General features: G+C 46.6%; 1 protein-coding gene across 7 annotated transcripts in view; it reads left to right on the top strand.

Moving 5' to 3' along the window:
- TSC2 (TSC complex subunit 2) overlaps positions 1 to 15563 on the top strand; it is a 61524-nt gene that overhangs the window by 20281 nt on the left and 25680 nt on the right. For 3 of the 7 annotated variants that reach the window (XM_088152425.1, XM_088152411.1, XM_088152415.1), the window contains exons 16-31: positions 415 to 531; positions 676 to 798; positions 1357 to 1466; positions 1669 to 1807; positions 2609 to 2731; positions 3192 to 3326; positions 3768 to 3957; positions 5066 to 5159; positions 5568 to 5670; positions 6265 to 6359; positions 8308 to 8439; positions 11000 to 11164; positions 11519 to 11671; positions 12329 to 12438; positions 13918 to 14100; positions 14913 to 15128. In XM_088152425.1, the coding sequence (XP_088008551.1) occupies positions 415 to 531; positions 676 to 798; positions 1357 to 1466; positions 1669 to 1807; positions 2609 to 2731; positions 3192 to 3326; positions 3768 to 3957; positions 5066 to 5159; positions 5568 to 5670; positions 6265 to 6359; positions 8308 to 8439; positions 11000 to 11164; positions 11519 to 11671; positions 12329 to 12438; positions 13918 to 14100; positions 14913 to 15128 (2188 nt within the window). The remainder of the gene's footprint in view (positions 1 to 414; positions 532 to 675; positions 799 to 1356; positions 1467 to 1668; positions 1808 to 2608; positions 2732 to 3191; positions 3327 to 3767; positions 3958 to 5065; positions 5160 to 5567; positions 5671 to 6264; positions 6360 to 8307; positions 8440 to 10999; positions 11165 to 11518; positions 11672 to 12328; positions 12439 to 13917; positions 14101 to 14912; positions 15129 to 15563) is intronic. The other 4 variants (XM_088152429.1, XM_088152419.1, XM_088152439.1 and 1 more) reach the window with 2 other exon arrangements.

Below are 15563 nucleotides of genomic sequence, written 5' to 3'. Positions count from 1 at the left end.
CTCTATGGATCTGGTGGTATACAAATTTAATAAATGAAGTACCTGAAAGGGAGCAGCCCAAAAGTCAGAGTGCTTGGGGCTCAGCTAGCCATTGAACCCAATATTGGCCACATGGCTAAGGATTTGGGCTAATTTTTGAAGGGCTTGATGGCTTTGTTCTCCTGGACATAACAACTGCAAGAGAAGTAGTTCTCAGAATGGGAAGCCCCACTGCCTTGAGGGTGTCTAAACTCTAAATGGCATGGAAAGGGACTAGCCAAATTTCCTACAGATGAGCTGTAGATTTTTGCCCTCTTCTGCTCTCATCTGGGAGAATGGCCTCTTGGGGTTTAGCCGGGCAATCTCAGTCCCTTGCAGTGCTCATCGGTGTGGGCGATGGTCTCCAGCAAAGCTGCTCGCTCTCTTCCTAAAAAGGTTGCTTCCCGTTCCTTGCTGCCTCCTGCTGACCTGGAAGAAAGAGATCTGCTGTCTTACTCTGCCTCTCTAGAAGATGTGAAGACGGCAGTCGTTGGTTTGCTTGTCATTTTCCAGGTAAATGGAAGGCAGCAATTCCTTTTTCACTTACAAGGAAAATATTTTAAAAATTAAATATGGTCTTTAGCTATTCTTTCTGTGTTTATGTAGTAAAAGAGAGCAATTCCAGTTTGACAAAAACTCTTCCTTTCCTCCTTTTAGACCAAGTTGTACAGTTTGCCTGCCAGCCATGCCACTCGGGTCTATGAGATGCTTGTCCATCACATTCAGCTCCATTATAAACACAAGTACAGCCTCCCTATTGCCAGCAGTATTCGCCTGCAGGTGAGAACACACTTTTGGATCCCTTCCAGGACCATAGATTTGCAGGAAATATTGGAGAGATGAAGTAAAGGGGGAGTGAAATGATTTGGGTGCCTTGTTAGTGGCCATTGCTGCTAAATTGGCAGATATCTATTTTGGTTTTACAAGTTCTGGGAAGAGGCCTGGAATGGCACAGAGGGGTGAGACACCTCTTGCTACATCCCTAGACCAGGCTAACAGCTGGCTCCCTTGCCTGTGAAGCTGACGTTCCCACCTCACGTAGCCTTGCAAGAGGAATGAGGTTTAACAACACTGCAGCCACTGCCAGCAAGCCGTGTCTAGGACATAGCAGGACATCCACTTTTTTGGGGATCATGTGCCAGTGGTGGGTGGGAACAGTTTCTCTCTCACTGTCCATCTAATGCTTCCTGAAGCTTTTTTCAGAAATATTATGGGGCTACTTAGCCTGGCTGAGGAGCTCTTCTCATGTAGCTAGGCTTGGAATGGTTGGCGCGTCCAATAATGATGCCCCTTCTTTTACTTCTTGCTCTTACACTGGATTGTTCTTTCCGTTTTTAGGCATTTGACTTCTTGCTCTCACTTCGTGCTGACTCTCTTCTCCACCGGTTGGGCCTCCCCACCAAAGATGGCCTTGTGAGATTCAGCCCCTACTGTCTCTGCGATTCGGTGTATGTTTCTTTTGGTAGCAGCCTTTCCCTTTTTAGAACTTGGGGACAGCAGCTGTCTCCTTTCCAAAATGCTTCTGCTTTGTCCTAGCCTAAAGCTTGCTGGAATGGTCTGGAAGAAGCTCTCTCTTCTGAATGGAAGAGGATGCTTCTTGGAGCTCTTGGCACCAGGCCTTGCTAATGGTCTTCTCCTCTTATGTCACAGGGAGCCCGAGAAAAAACTTGCTGGCACTCTCTCCCCTCCCTCGGGAAGTCCAAGCGTGCTCCCTCAGAACGCTCCCATCCGTACAGGCCACTTGTCTTATTCTCTCCTCTTTGGAGTTCTTCTGCAGTGCTTGAAGCAAGTGAGTGAGGGATCAAAATGGACAACTGCCGGTTGATCTGAGTTCTCAGTATCCAGCCGGGATGAGACTGAAGCCAGAGTCACTCATGAGATGAAGTGCAATTGGCGTTTCAAGGCAGCCTCTGTGAATAGCAGTGCATTTCCCTGCTTGCTTGACACAGGTTGCCAAGCTGCAGTCATCTTGCAGCAAACTTTAGAAGAGTGCTGAAGAGACTGAGCTCTGAATCAGAAAGTCCCCAGTTCAAGTCTCACTTGCACCCTTTCTTCTCTGTAATTTAGGGAAGAATAATAGTATCTTTACTTGCAGTTACATTCCCCAGACTGGTGCCCTTCATATGCCTTGACTTCAATTCCCATAACCCTTTGCTAGGCCAAACGTATGCTCTGTTGGTTGGAGATTCTGGCAATAATTTTTCCACATCTTAAGGATACCCAGTTAGGAAGGCAAGCTTGTAGGATTGTTGTTAGAAGGTTTACAGTTACATAATTGTAAGATGAAGCACTTTGAAGGCACCTGCTTGAACATTCCTGCTTGTTCAAGGAATCCAATAATAACATTTATTTGCTTATTTTGAGGGTTGGGCTCTGTTTCCCAATATTGCTTCAGAAATGCGATCAAGGACAAATAATATCCTAGCAAATACAGAAAGTGTGATGAAAATAACAGCTAGGATGCTGAGAATGAACTACTCGATTCATGTCGAAAAATGATCATTCCCAGGACCAATGGGCATAAGGGCCTTTGTTTGGTGCTTATGGACTCCTTCATTTCTTGAATTTCCCTTTTCTTCTTCCATTTTAGGAGACAGACTGGAAGGTGCTGAAGCAGGTTCTGAACAAGTTGCCCAAATCTCTGCAGTATAAAGTCCTTTACTTAACCTCTCCTTGCAGTATTGATCAACTGTCTTCTGCTCTGTGTTCTATGGTAAGGATGCGCCTGGGCCTCTGAGAATGTGGGCTTGGCTGTTTTGGACCCAGCTTCCATCTGTCCTTCCCCAACACCTTTTAATGCTGTGACTGGAACATTTGAGCACGAAATGTGGGGGCTTTTGTGTGTGTTCTGCAGGTTTCGAATTTGGCCTTGGGTGTTTTTATCCAGGGCTGTACAGTGTGTTTTGGGCTGAGGGCCAGAGTCTATGTGGGTGGGTGCAGTGCAAACAAAAGCTAAATTTTAAATTAAATGCAGTTAATATGATGATTTTCCAGGTATTAGTTTTCCCCTTCTCATCTGAAAAATGCAGTTCCCAGCAGGGGCTTTGGGGAGTCGCTTCAGGGACTGCACGTGGCCTGGAGACTCAGCTGCACTGATTGGTTCTAAGCCGTGGTTTCCCTTCTGGAAAAACTGTTTTTGGAAACTTAACAACTTGGTGTCTCTTTTGTGCTAGCTCACAGATAAGAAGATGACTGAGCGGCTGAGGGACGTCTCGGAAGGGCTGTCCCGGAATGACTTGCACCCGGCTGTGGTTCCAGTCTTGACTGCCTTGATCTCCTACCACAGTTACCTGGACAAAACGAAGCAGGTATTGCATGAGGGGGCAGGGGCAATGGGACCGAGGGAGACTTGCTTCATTCCCTGCCAAGGCTTCGGTGCTTCTGAGACCTTTCCAGAAGTACGTATTTATATTTATCGCTGCAGCTTTTACGCCACTTCATTTCCAGAGAGTCTCCGTTGCTTATAGAATTAATAACAGAAGATTAAAAGCAAAAATCAGTTTATACAGTTATAGCCAATCGGTCCAATGTGCCACATTCAGGATAGCACGATCTTAATGATCTCCAAATGCCTCTCTGAAGCGCCAGGCAAATGCAGTAGGGAGGGATGGCTTTCTTCGATTCAGATTCAGATGCTAAAACGCATCGGAATCCACTCCCTCCCTCTTAACTGTTCCTAACCAATCAGTACAGAATGTCTTGGTGCCCACGTTGTATCTGTCCTGTATAACCATGTTCTCTCCGCCCAGCGAGAGATGGTTTATTGCCTGGAGCATGGGCTGATCTTCCGCTGCGCCAGCCAGTGTGTGGTGGCGTTGTCGATCTGCAGCGTCGAGATGCCGGATATTATCATCAAAGCTTTGCCAGTCCTGATAGTTAAGTTGACGCATATTTCAGCTACAGCCAACATGGCCATCCCACTCTTGGAATTCCTTTCGAGTAAGTGGTGGTGCCCCTGTAGCATACATCTTGTCTGTCTCTTTGGAAGGAGTAGCAAAAAGGAATGAGTCTCTGCTGTTTTTGGAAAGCCACAACTGTTTTAGAACCTCTTAAGAGCTTTGGCAATGGGATATTTGAATAGTTGCCCTGTTTCTGAAATGCCCTAACCTTTGCAAATTTCTGGCCTTTGACAGTGAGAGGGTGGGGAGAATTGGAAGAAAATCAGGTGCAGGAAAGCTCAAACCATTTTAGCTTGTGGATCTCATTGGGTTGTTCTTTGCATCCGGGTTTATATTTTCAGTCTCAGCAGGTGACAGAACCTGGTTGACTTTGGGCTCAGAAGCCAAGTTCAGACATAGTTGGGCCTTGGATGGGAGACCACTAGAGCATTCATCTGGCAAGAAGGCATTGGCAGACCACTTCCATTCTGTGGCCAAGAAGGCTGTTGAGAGTCAAGCTCAACCCCGAGGGGTCCTTATTTTTTCTATCTGTGCAAAGAAAAGACTAAGCATGTGATGGAAATGGCGAACCCTGTAGCTGAGAGTCGACTCTGTGGTTGGGTTCATACAGCATGCGGAACCAGGGTCCGGCAACCTCACGCAGCCCCCTCCACACTCAGTGTGTAGTCACCGCAGCGCATCCTGCCCCAAACAGTCCGGATGATATTTTGGAAGCCATTTTTTTGTATTAGAGTTGTTGAGAAGGGTTTTTTTTTTTTTTGGCGGGGGGTAAGTGCTATTAATCTTGTAGATATTTAAGGTGCCCATCCCCAGTTCATCTCCTGCAAAATTCAAGAAATATACCCCTGAGGGAGGACTTAATGAACAAAAAGGGTATGCCAAAAAAGGCCTTTTCTGTAGCCTACAAAGCTCAGCTCACTATACCAGAACTGGGCAAAACATGGTGGGGCAGGCTGCCTGATATGGGCCCAGCCCGTGGCTTGCAGATTGTTGCTTATGGCTTAGGGTGACCCACAAGCCCAGCCCATTACAGCTGATTCAGCAACCTTCATCTGGGTGAATTGTGCGAAATGCGCAATGTGTGCATGGACTAGGGCGAGGCCGGCTGTGTCACCTGAAAACTGACCTTGTTTTCTTCCCCCTTCCAGCACTGGCCCGCCTGCCTCACCTCTACAGGAACTTTGCAGCTGAGCAGTACGCCAGCGTATTTGCCATCTCCCTGCCGTATACAAACCCCTCCAAGTAAGCTGGGTGCTTCCCCGGGAATGATACTACCTCACGGGATCCTTGGTTTTCTGTCGCCAGAGTGGCTTTCTAGCCCGGAATAGGACCTAGGTTTAGATGGCCCATTCCCATTTTGTCTTCCCTCCCCTCGTAGGAGACTGAAGGTTGGGAGAGGCAGAATGGGGTTGCCAAGGGGCTGATTTAGGAATGGTAAATGGTTCCCAGGCAAATCTCCTGTGCGTTGATGTGACCTTCACAGTGCAGACTTCTCTGTAGCGCTTCCATTTGTAGAACAGATCACGCAGCTGGCCTGGTTGCTTTGCCCTGTTATTGTTACTCATTTGATTTATTGATTGTCTGCCCAAGAGCCTTTCCATGGCCCCACTCTGTCAGGGCTGCTAAACACTTTTTCTTAACTGTTTGTAGGTTCAACCAGTATATTGTGTGCCTGGCACATCATGTCATAGCCATGTGGTTTATCAAATGCCGCCTTCCCTTTCGGAAAGACTTTGTTCCCTATATTACTAAGGTGAGTGTGTTACATACTTAACAAAGACAAGAGCTTTTCCACTGGAGTGACCCTCACAACACTTAGGAGCCCTTGCAGATGCCACTGCACGTTTCAATGGCATTTGTTACGGGAGGCGTCTTAGCGTGACTTACCCCGTAGTTAGCAAGGACCAAGTGAAGCTAGGAAGACTTTGCTTGAATTTGCTGTGAGAAGTGACGCAGCTGTTCCCAGCTAGGGGCAGAGGGAGTGCCTTGAAGGACAGGAGGAAGAGCCCTACAAGGCAACGGACAGATAAGCCAGGCTTGAGCCCCTTCCAAGAAATTAACTTGAGTAAACACCTCAGACCAGCCTCTCCCTAATTCATATGAAGATAAAGGGGTGCGGGGGGAGCACATCCAATTTGCACGGTTTGGTTCCTATGGCTGTTACAATAAAAGTAGCCCTGACCTATATGGCATTGGTGTCTTGTCTGGTCTACCTTGTAGGGCTGACACCAGGTGCCCTCTGGGTGGGGTTAGGGTGAGGGGTGTTGTAGTGAGATCCATCTGGAGTGTCTGGGCTAGAGAACATTTTGGATCCTGTCTGGCACTCCCCACCTTCTCTTTTGGGCAGGGTTTGCGGTCGAACATCCTCCTCTCCTTTGATGACACCCCAGAGAAAGACAGTTTCCGGGCTCGTAGTACAAGTCTGAATGAGAGACCAAAGAAGTAAGTTGGCTCTGTGTGCAGGAAGGACTCCTCTCTCTCTTTGGCAGCAGTCAGAAGCAGTTTCTGCAAGAATGGCTTCCCTCAGCCTTTGCCCACTTGCTTTGCTTTAGGGTGGCTGCAACACAACTCCAGAATTGAAGTTTTGTCTGAATGCAGAAGCCTGCTCGTGTTCACGTTTCTCTCCCTTTTTGGTGAAGACCTGAGACTAATCATCTTTGGTTGCCTTTTTTCTTATCCAGATGGATGGGGAATGCTGGAGGGAGGCAGCCAGCCTGTGCAAGGCTGCTACAGCAGTTGCTGAAGCCCCCCGAAGCCAACCCTTGTTTAATACCGAGCTGGAAGCTGCATGACTGCCCCTTCTCTCTGTATGCTTCCTTCCTTAATCAGTGGGGCAGCTAAAGAAACAGAATTGTGCAGATTCTTAATTATTTGTTCCAAATGTTTAAGGTTAGTTAAACAGCATTAAAAATTAATTTGCAGTGGTTCACTTTAAAAATCACGCATAGTGTGTTTAGTTTAGCTTCAGGAAACAGAAATACCAATTCCATGTTAGCCATGAAAAAACAACCACAGAAGCCAGGGGATACCTGAACACCGGCTTTGCTAGCAGTAATCGTGGGGAGGGGAGTCTGTCTTGCAGCTGTCCACCCACCCACCTCCTGAGCAGAGTGCCTCATTAGGGCCCTTGGATGAGATCTCTGAATCCGCCCATCCAGGCCCAGATCTCTGCCCTGCTCTGAGGGAAGGAATCATTCAGAGCTGTCTCTAGACATGCCTTAGTTTTCCTCCCAGTAGCGACATCCATCAAAATGAGATGCTGAATGGAGACAACCATCATTCAGCATAGTACAGTTTTTGTGTGTCAGATTTAAGTCACAATAATTGAAATGTCACGAATCCATCTTTCTCATAGGCACCATTGTCTTTTTTGCTGTGGCTCTGTCACCACTAACTCGACTGAATATTTTATTCTCATCAAGTTGGAATATTGCTGATTTGTAAGTTCAGGTCAAAATGTATCATTGGGAGAGAGTCTCCACAAACCATTGCCAAAGACCCTTTTTGCTTGGAACCTGCTCCTCTCCGAAGGAGAGGATCTCTTAATGAGGGATGAATGGTTTTTATGACTTGCTTCTAGACAGAAATCTCACAAGAAATCCCAAAACTATTAATAAATTGCAGCCAGGGCATAGACGATACGTTTTCATAGATAGGACAGCTCAGGTATGAGATACAAGAATGTGTTTGTCTGCCTGGTAAGAAATGCATTCTCCCAGTTCCTGATGTCTTTCCCAGGTATGGTTATTATTAGAATCTAAACTAGGGTGATTCCCACTTAAAGAAACTTGCTTATTTTGAAATCAAATAATTTTGTTTGGCAGTAGGAAAAATGAATTAATTCTAATTCTCAGTCCTAAGATTGTCCTGGTTCATCCCTGGAGTTGGTTTCCCAGCTGAGTGGAGCACTTTGGGTAGTCTTCTGACCTTGTGGGTCAGCCGAGGCAGGTTGTTGTGAAGGGAGCCGTTGAGGTTATATGGTTCTGTCTCTCTGCTCTGCCCACCCAGCCGTAACATGTTTCCTTGTCCAGCGCACCTTAACATTCCAGCTGCCACTTTCAATCCGCCTTTGTGTTAAGTTGCGCTAATTTCATCTGGTCGTGTGTGATCAGTTTTTGTTCTGTTTTGTTTTGGGTTGGGGTAACATTTAGCAGTCTGGAGCAAAACGGGCTTGTTGTTTTTTGTGTTTAAAATGTTCATGCTTTTAAGTTTTTCTTGTTGTTTTTTAATTCCCCTCCCTCCTTTTTTTGGCCTCCTTCTGTTTTTTCCTTCTTTTCCTTTCTTTTCTCCATCGTCTTCTGGGACTTTCGTGGCCTTTCACCTCCCATCCTTCCAATGATTTCCTTCCTGTGCAATCGCCTCTTTGGTCCTGATGCTGCTTTGCCCCTAGTAGCTTTAAAGTAGCCAAAAATGCCAGGCCAAACTTGAACCACTCTCCTCCCGTGAAAGCGCTGAAGGAACCCTCAGCTGTCGATGCCTTCCGGTCCCGCAGCATCAGTGTGTCTGACCATGCAGCCCACAGGTAGTGATGCTTGGACATGGGAGGAGGGAGAAGAGCAAGGGAGTCTCTTGACGGAGCTTATGGGGTTGGGGGAATCTGCATGCTGGGATCCTTGCTTGGCTTCCTGATGCCCACCCTCATACTAGCTTTGCGAGGACTTTGTGCATGTTTTAGGATAAAGGTCTGACTTTGGTTTGGTTTGGTTTGAAGAGACCATGTTGCTGCTTGGCCCAGATTCCCCCCCCCCATTTCTTAGGGTATGACAGGTTGCGGTTGCTTCTAGCTTAACCCTTTCAAATGGTGGTTATTCCATGGCCCAAATTAAAGCATCCCATTTGCTGGCTCTGTGCTTTGTAGCATAGTTGTCCAAAACTGATTGGACAGCAGCCACAGGATGAAGTGGAAATGAGTATGTGGAACATGAGATCTCTTGATCACAAATTGCTCAGGTTTGCTCTGTGCCATCTCATCATCTTCTGTAGCTCTGTGTTTTGTTTAAGCAACATAAAACAATGAAGGCATCCAGAATGCATCTCTTTCATAGCCAGCGCAGACTTAACCCTCTCTGCAAGAAAAATCCACACAGTTTAGAAATTCAGACATTTTCTCCCTGTACCAGAAGGCTGACCCGCTCCTGACAGTCACACTGATGAAGCATGATGGTCATTCAGGTTACCCATCCTTGTCAGAGCTAACCCTGGTTCCCTTTGGTCAACATTTGGAACTAGTTTAGAAGATAAGCACAATTGGTGCTACTTTATTGTATCACTAAACAGTTATGAGGAAGGGAAGGAAAAAGCCAATTTGCACGCCTCCGTGTTGGTGAGCAGACTCGTCTGAAACTCTCTACGCTGGCTTCAGAATTCTGTTTGGCGCTAGCGCCCTTCAACGGATGTTCATATTACTGTATTGAGAGCATGGGTGGGAAAGGACAGGAAGGAAAGAGTCAGGCTGCTGCAGAGATGAATCCTAGTCGCTGGTGAACTGTAACACGATCATCATTTTTCATTAGGATAATTTTGGTACCCTAAATTCAACAGCTTTGGAAACAACTGGGATCATCTTTGCTTTCCTTGTTTTAGCAATAAAGTAATTGCAGAGGAGCCCCTCACAGTGATGACTTTGTCTGGGAACTCACCTGCTTACTTCCAGTTAACCGAAAAAAAAGTCTGAACTGGGGAATAAACCATGAGTGGAGGGGTTTTCCTGCAGACTACCATGGTTAGGTGTTTGTTGAAAAGCATCTGAAGGGCCCAGAACAGTCAGAAGAGCCAACAAGAAATCAGGCGACAGGATTCACACGTGAAAGCTGATGGGCCTCGAACAAAGCTCTGCACCTTCAGAACTTGATTGTGAAATAATTACGTTTGAGTGGGGACATGGAATTACATTATATTAGAGTGGGGGTTTCTGCAGGGTATGGTAAAATAAATCAGGATGGCAGTCAAGACAGTGTGACCGAAGCTCTGCCCATTTTATATGGGCATTGGATTGTTGCAGCCACCATCTTGACATTCTGGACCATGCCCTGTGGGCACCCCAGTGTGGGGGTCTGTATCTCTTCTCAAGCCAAGTCTGACATTGAGTCTTTCACTGGCATGTTGAGGCTCCACTCCCAAAATGAGATGGAAGGGGCCTTGCCATGGTAAAGTAGCAGACAGGATTGGAACAAAAGCAACATTTATTTTGATTTAAACATAATTAGATTAAATTTAAGTACTCCCCATTTATTAAATATTTTATATTAAATCTAATGAAATTTAATTATGGTATAATTAATGTTAATATTACATTATTAATATTAAACCAATATTGGTTTTAATTAATACTTAAATACTTGATATTAAATATAAGTTCCCCCCCATGTCAGACTCAGTGGACTTGAGCAGTTCGGGTATTAGGCTGGGAGGGGGGAGTCCCTGGTTCAAGTCCCCTTCAAATTGGGCCAGCCCCTCACTTTCAATCTACCTTGTAGGATTCTTGTTATGGGGTTAGAACTGGAGGAGAAAAAGCAATTTGCAGCATCTTGGGTAAACGGGGAGAGAAATACATTTTACCAATTCTCTGCCCCCTCTTTGAATCAATGGGATCTTTCAGTTTGCATTTCTCTGAGTTGTTTCCGTTTATACATTTGATTCCTTTAGCTCTTCTGTTATCATCTTACAATAAATTCATTTATATTTTTAAACACAATTATCTGATTTAATCCTGAGTATACTCCTTGCTGTTCTACAATGCAGTCCAAGACAAATGACCAGTCCTGAAAATGATCGGCAGTCAGTTCTTGCCAGTTACTGCGTGATGCCATTCGAGCAAGACCCTTCTCTGGAGCTTTAGAAGCCAGACGCTGCTTCTCTGAATAAATGAAATAGCCACTCATTTGTTGTTCTCCCTGCATCTGCTTCCTGGCCCCTGACTTCAGGGCTCCCCAAGCCAGTTTGAGGAGTGTTGGTTAAAACCATCCCAGAATCAGATGTATTCATCCACAACTCAGCCTGCTGCATGCTTAATGGAATTTGGGGACTTTTTTCATTGGGAGATTCTGCCAAATTGTAATATTCTCCCTGCCCCCCTTTTCTAGCCGGATACAAACCTCCATCACCAGTTCCAGTCTGGGGTCTGCTGATGAGAACTCCATGGCTCAGGCAGATGACAACCTGAAGACCCTTCACTTGGAGCTCACGGAGACCTGCCTCGACATGATGGCCCGATACGTCTTTTCAAACTTTACAGCTGTGCCCAAAAGGTTGAAGTAGCTGCTTTCCTCTGATGTTTGCATGTAGTTCATCCCAGCAGAGGCCTACACCTGAATCATTAAGTGCTGGGCTCGGTGCAAACTGTAGTCTCTGACTATAGGCACTTCAGTCTGATTATCAAGACCGTTGGAGTCTTTAGAGTGATTTTGAAGAGATCATTTGCTTGGGGGACCAAAAATCAGTTGAGAATCATGGCTCCTTGATTCATTTACTGTGGGTTTTTCCTTCCAGAGGTGGGAGTGGGGATATAGAAGGCTCCTTTGGGAATTTTTAAATGACTTTTGAAATCTCCCTATTCAAAGAGACTGATAAGATCTTTATCCTTGTTTTCTGGGGGCTTTTAGGTCTCCAGTGGGTGAGTTCCTCTTGGCTGGAGGGAGGACCAAGACGTGGCTGGTGGGTAACAAGCTCGTTACAATCACTACAAGTGTTGGGACAGGAACCAGGTCCCTCCTGGGCCTTGACCATGGAGAGCTCCACAATGGCACAGAATCCAGGTGAGCTGCCTACAGTTCTCTCACTTTGCAGGCCCTTTTTCAAGTAAGAGGCACAGAAAATGAACGACTAAATCTTATGATTGCAAGGGAAGCTAGCGTTTTTATCTAGTTTTTAAACATGGGCATTGTTTAGATGGTCAAGATGGCCACCATGAAGGTGGCCTAAATCTCACGGCAGGGATGGAGCTTGGAAGGAATGATCTGGTTCTGTACCAGTCCTTGGAGTTCTCCAGGGTGCTCTGCCACCATTATGGGCTTCTTGTCCAGGCCACAATAGCACAACAGAAAATTATGCTGTAAACAAATTTGCCAACATTGATTGAAATATCTGTATGCATAAAACATTGTGGTTCATCACAAACAAGCAACAGTGCTTGTCATGATCCCACTGCCCAACTAATGTCCTATCATGCATGGACACAGGAAGCCTATTCTCGGCATAGCCCAAAGTCCATCTTGTCCTATGTTTCCTGTTCTGACTGCCAGTTTCCAGTTGATCTCTGAACTGGATCTTCCAAGGCATGATCTGGGAATCTTCTTTCTGTGTATAAATCCTGAGCTCTGACTCCTTCCTATAATGCTGCCATTTTAAGGGTCAAACCAAAAGAATCTCCTGTTTCCTGATGAATTGACTGTATGGTTGATTTTGATTCCCAGTTCAGATCACAGCTTGCAAGTGAGACAGTCGAAGGAGGCACCAGCGAAACTCGAGTCTCAGGCTGGCCCACAGGTGGTTCGAACCCGCAACCGAGTCAGGTCCATGTCAGGTAAGGAGCCTCCCAGAATCTCTGTGAAATATGTGAATGAATTTGGGGATGGCAAAGCATACTTGGAATTGAGGTGGTTAATCACTTAAAAGAATAAGCACTGCTGAGCTGGGAGCCTCATACCATCTAAGGCAGTGTTGTCCAAACTTGGCCACTTTAAGATGAGTGGACTTCAACTCCCAGAATTCCTCAGCCAGCATGATTCCCAGCAGAATTCTGGGAGTTGAAGTCCACTCATCTTAAAGTGGCCAAGTTTGGACAACACTGATCTAAGGATATCCTGCAGTGAAATAACATTGAACTGAAAATGATGGGGTTGAACCTTGATCTCCTGATGATCACATTAGCAATAACAAAACGTGCATTGTCAGGTTCTGGTTTTTTGATCCTTGTGCCTGAGCATTCTGTAATTTCAGGAAGGGATCACTTTCCAAGATTTGTCTGAGGAACCATAGCGTGAAGCTTCCTGATCATCGGAATGCAGGTGGCCATCCACAAGGCCAATAGCTTGAAATGACTTTGCCTGTGGCTTGGAAGCTAAAAGCTAGGAGACTGAGGTTCCTCTGCTAAAGGTCTCATGCCTTTAAACAAGAGTAGCCTTAGGTACTTTAGACTACAGCTCCCATAAAACCCTGTCAGAGAGGCTAGTGATTACGGCTGGTGGGAGTTGAAGTCCAGAATGTCTGAAGGCACCAGGTTGCCTATCCCTGCCCTAAATATCAGCTAGATCTCACAACATGTTAAATCCTGTTAACAAAAGCCATATTACTGTGATTACACGGCCTGTTATTCCCAAACAAATCAACATGCTAAGTCAGTGACTGAGTTTGTATGATATGCTGAACCACAAACTCCCCAACTCCATTTTAACCTTGTTAAACTGAGTTGCATGAACCCATCTTAGAGTCTGCAGCTGTTGCTGAGATTGCTTTAATCGGGACACAGCGAGACCTCTGGGCTTACACTGCAAGACTTCTGCAAGATGGCCTAGACTGAGCCCTGGAGGTGGATGCATGGAGTGGAACCCCACCCTTTCCTGAGCATGGATGCGCACCCATGGGCTCTCAGCCATCGCTTTCACCCTCCCTTCGTATGCCCCTGACGTGCTGCCCTGATGCTCACTTCTGGAGGGGAGGAGACAAAAACAGTTCTGCGGAGCAGCCTGGCCACGGGGGCCTTGCCCAGTGGGGAAGCCGGGCTCCTCTGGGCTTCTTAGGATGCCCAGGAGGAGGGGAAGGAGCACGCCTGCGCCTTGGTATGAAAGAGGGGTGGACTGAATGAAAAGCAGCTGCGTGTTCTATTGGCATGGAAAGGCACGTGTACGTTTGTGTGTGCATTTTCAACGCCACTTCCTAGGAAAGGGGTTGCCTGTTTCTACTTTAGTTAGCCAGCTGGACTTGTACCTTCTGCATTGCTCTTCTGTTCTTTGATTCAGCCTTAAATCAAAATGCAGCTCTCTGAATTCCTACTCTTACGCAGGAGGCCATGCGCTGCGGGTCGGTGCTCTGGACAGCTCTGCCTCTCACTTCCCAGCCAGCACAGTGCCCCAGGCACCCCCAAGCTCTCCTGCACCTGCCGCCCAAACCGAGAAGGCCAACTTGGCTGCTTATGTCCCCCTCCTGACTCAAGGCTGGGCAGAAATATTGGTGCGGAGGCCAACAGGTAGGAGCACAACATGCTGATAGAATGTTGGCAAGTATGATGCGCATCTTAGTCACATTGCGGTCTCTTGTTACATCTTGATTGGGGTTACGCTGATGTAGCTAGCACCGGGACAGTGTGCTTGTATGCCTTCCAGGGGGGTGGGGACAGCTGGGAGATGGGTGGGTGCTCTCTATTAGGAAGCTCTACTGACATACATTTTCCAGAGGGTTGTGGAGAACAGAAGATGATCCTGTGGAAGGGATTTTAGAAGGGGCTGAAGTGTCTGTGCAGTGAGCTGAGGGTTTGGGGGCTAGGCTTGGAGGCACTCTGGTTTTCCTTGGGAGCTTAGCAAGGATTCTCTACCATGGCATGGACAAACTTCCAGGAACTGTGTCTTGCTCCTTGCTCTTCATTGTCTAGTATTCTGCAGGGACGAGGGATTGAAATTCACCAGTAGAATCCCTGATGTACGTGCAGCAGCCTACAGTTGGCAGAAACTCCAATCTGGGAGCTGTGCTGGGAAAGAAGTATTACAGATTGCTGGTTCCTGGAAGGGCCAACTTCAGTCAGGCTGGATTAAGGATGAGGAATTCAGATTCTTTGGGGAGCTGGATTTCAGTTGCCTCAGCCAGTCTAGCCACTGGCCAAGTTGGGAAATCCAGAGATTCCAGGGGCAGATGGGTCAAAATAGCTCTGAGGCCAATCATGTGAAAGGAAGCTTCTGGGAAAACCCCCTAGAAAGAGGCTTTTTTCTTCTCTTTCTAGATAAGGCTGCCCAGCGTGATGGAGCTCTCTGTAACTACATTCTTAGGGGACTTCTCTTTCCTCAGGTAACACCAGCTGGTTGATGAGCCTGGAAAATCCACTGAGCCCCTTTTCTTCAGATATCAACAACATGCCCCTGCAGGAGCTCTCCAATGCCCTCATGGCAGCAGAGCGTTTCAAGGAGCATCGTGAGACGGCCTTGTACAAGTCCCTCTCAGTCCCGTCCTCCAGCTTGTCCACAGGAACAGCCAAGCCGTCTCTCCTGCAGCGCTCCAACACAGGTGAGGCAAAGCTTGGGAGGCCTGGTGTGCCACCCCAATGGAGCCCACAAGAAGCAAATTCTTCCCAGCGGGGCCACGGCTGCTGTCTGGTTTCACTTCAAAGGAGTTGTCTTGCCCAGAAAATGTTGAAGCATCCATCTTCCTAAAAGGAAGACGTGATCGATTCGGGGTAGTCTGAGAGCTGTAAATAATCATGTTAAAAGTCTCTTTTAAAAAGCCTTCAAAAGCACATACTGAATAAGTTAAAGCATTTAATGTAGAAGCGCAGGATAAAAATATAAATTCATTAGGCGTGGTTGCATATATTAATTTGATTTGTTTTGTTGAACTTTGGTGGGCTATAAAAAGTAGCAGGAGATCCTTCCTGCTGCTCTCCCCACATGGGACTAAAACCTACATTATCTCTAGCCAGGTGTTCTGTGTGACCTCAGGATA

The sequence above is a fragment of the Python bivittatus genome, unplaced genomic scaffold, assembly GCF_059951505.1.
Source record: "Python bivittatus isolate LINGU-HERP-01145 unplaced genomic scaffold, Pbiv_v1 ctg000030_np1212, whole genome shotgun sequence".
In the NCBI taxonomy this organism is placed as follows: domain Eukaryota; kingdom Metazoa; phylum Chordata; class Lepidosauria; order Squamata; family Pythonidae; genus Python; species Python bivittatus.
This window is presented reverse-complemented; position numbering and strand designations above follow the sequence as displayed.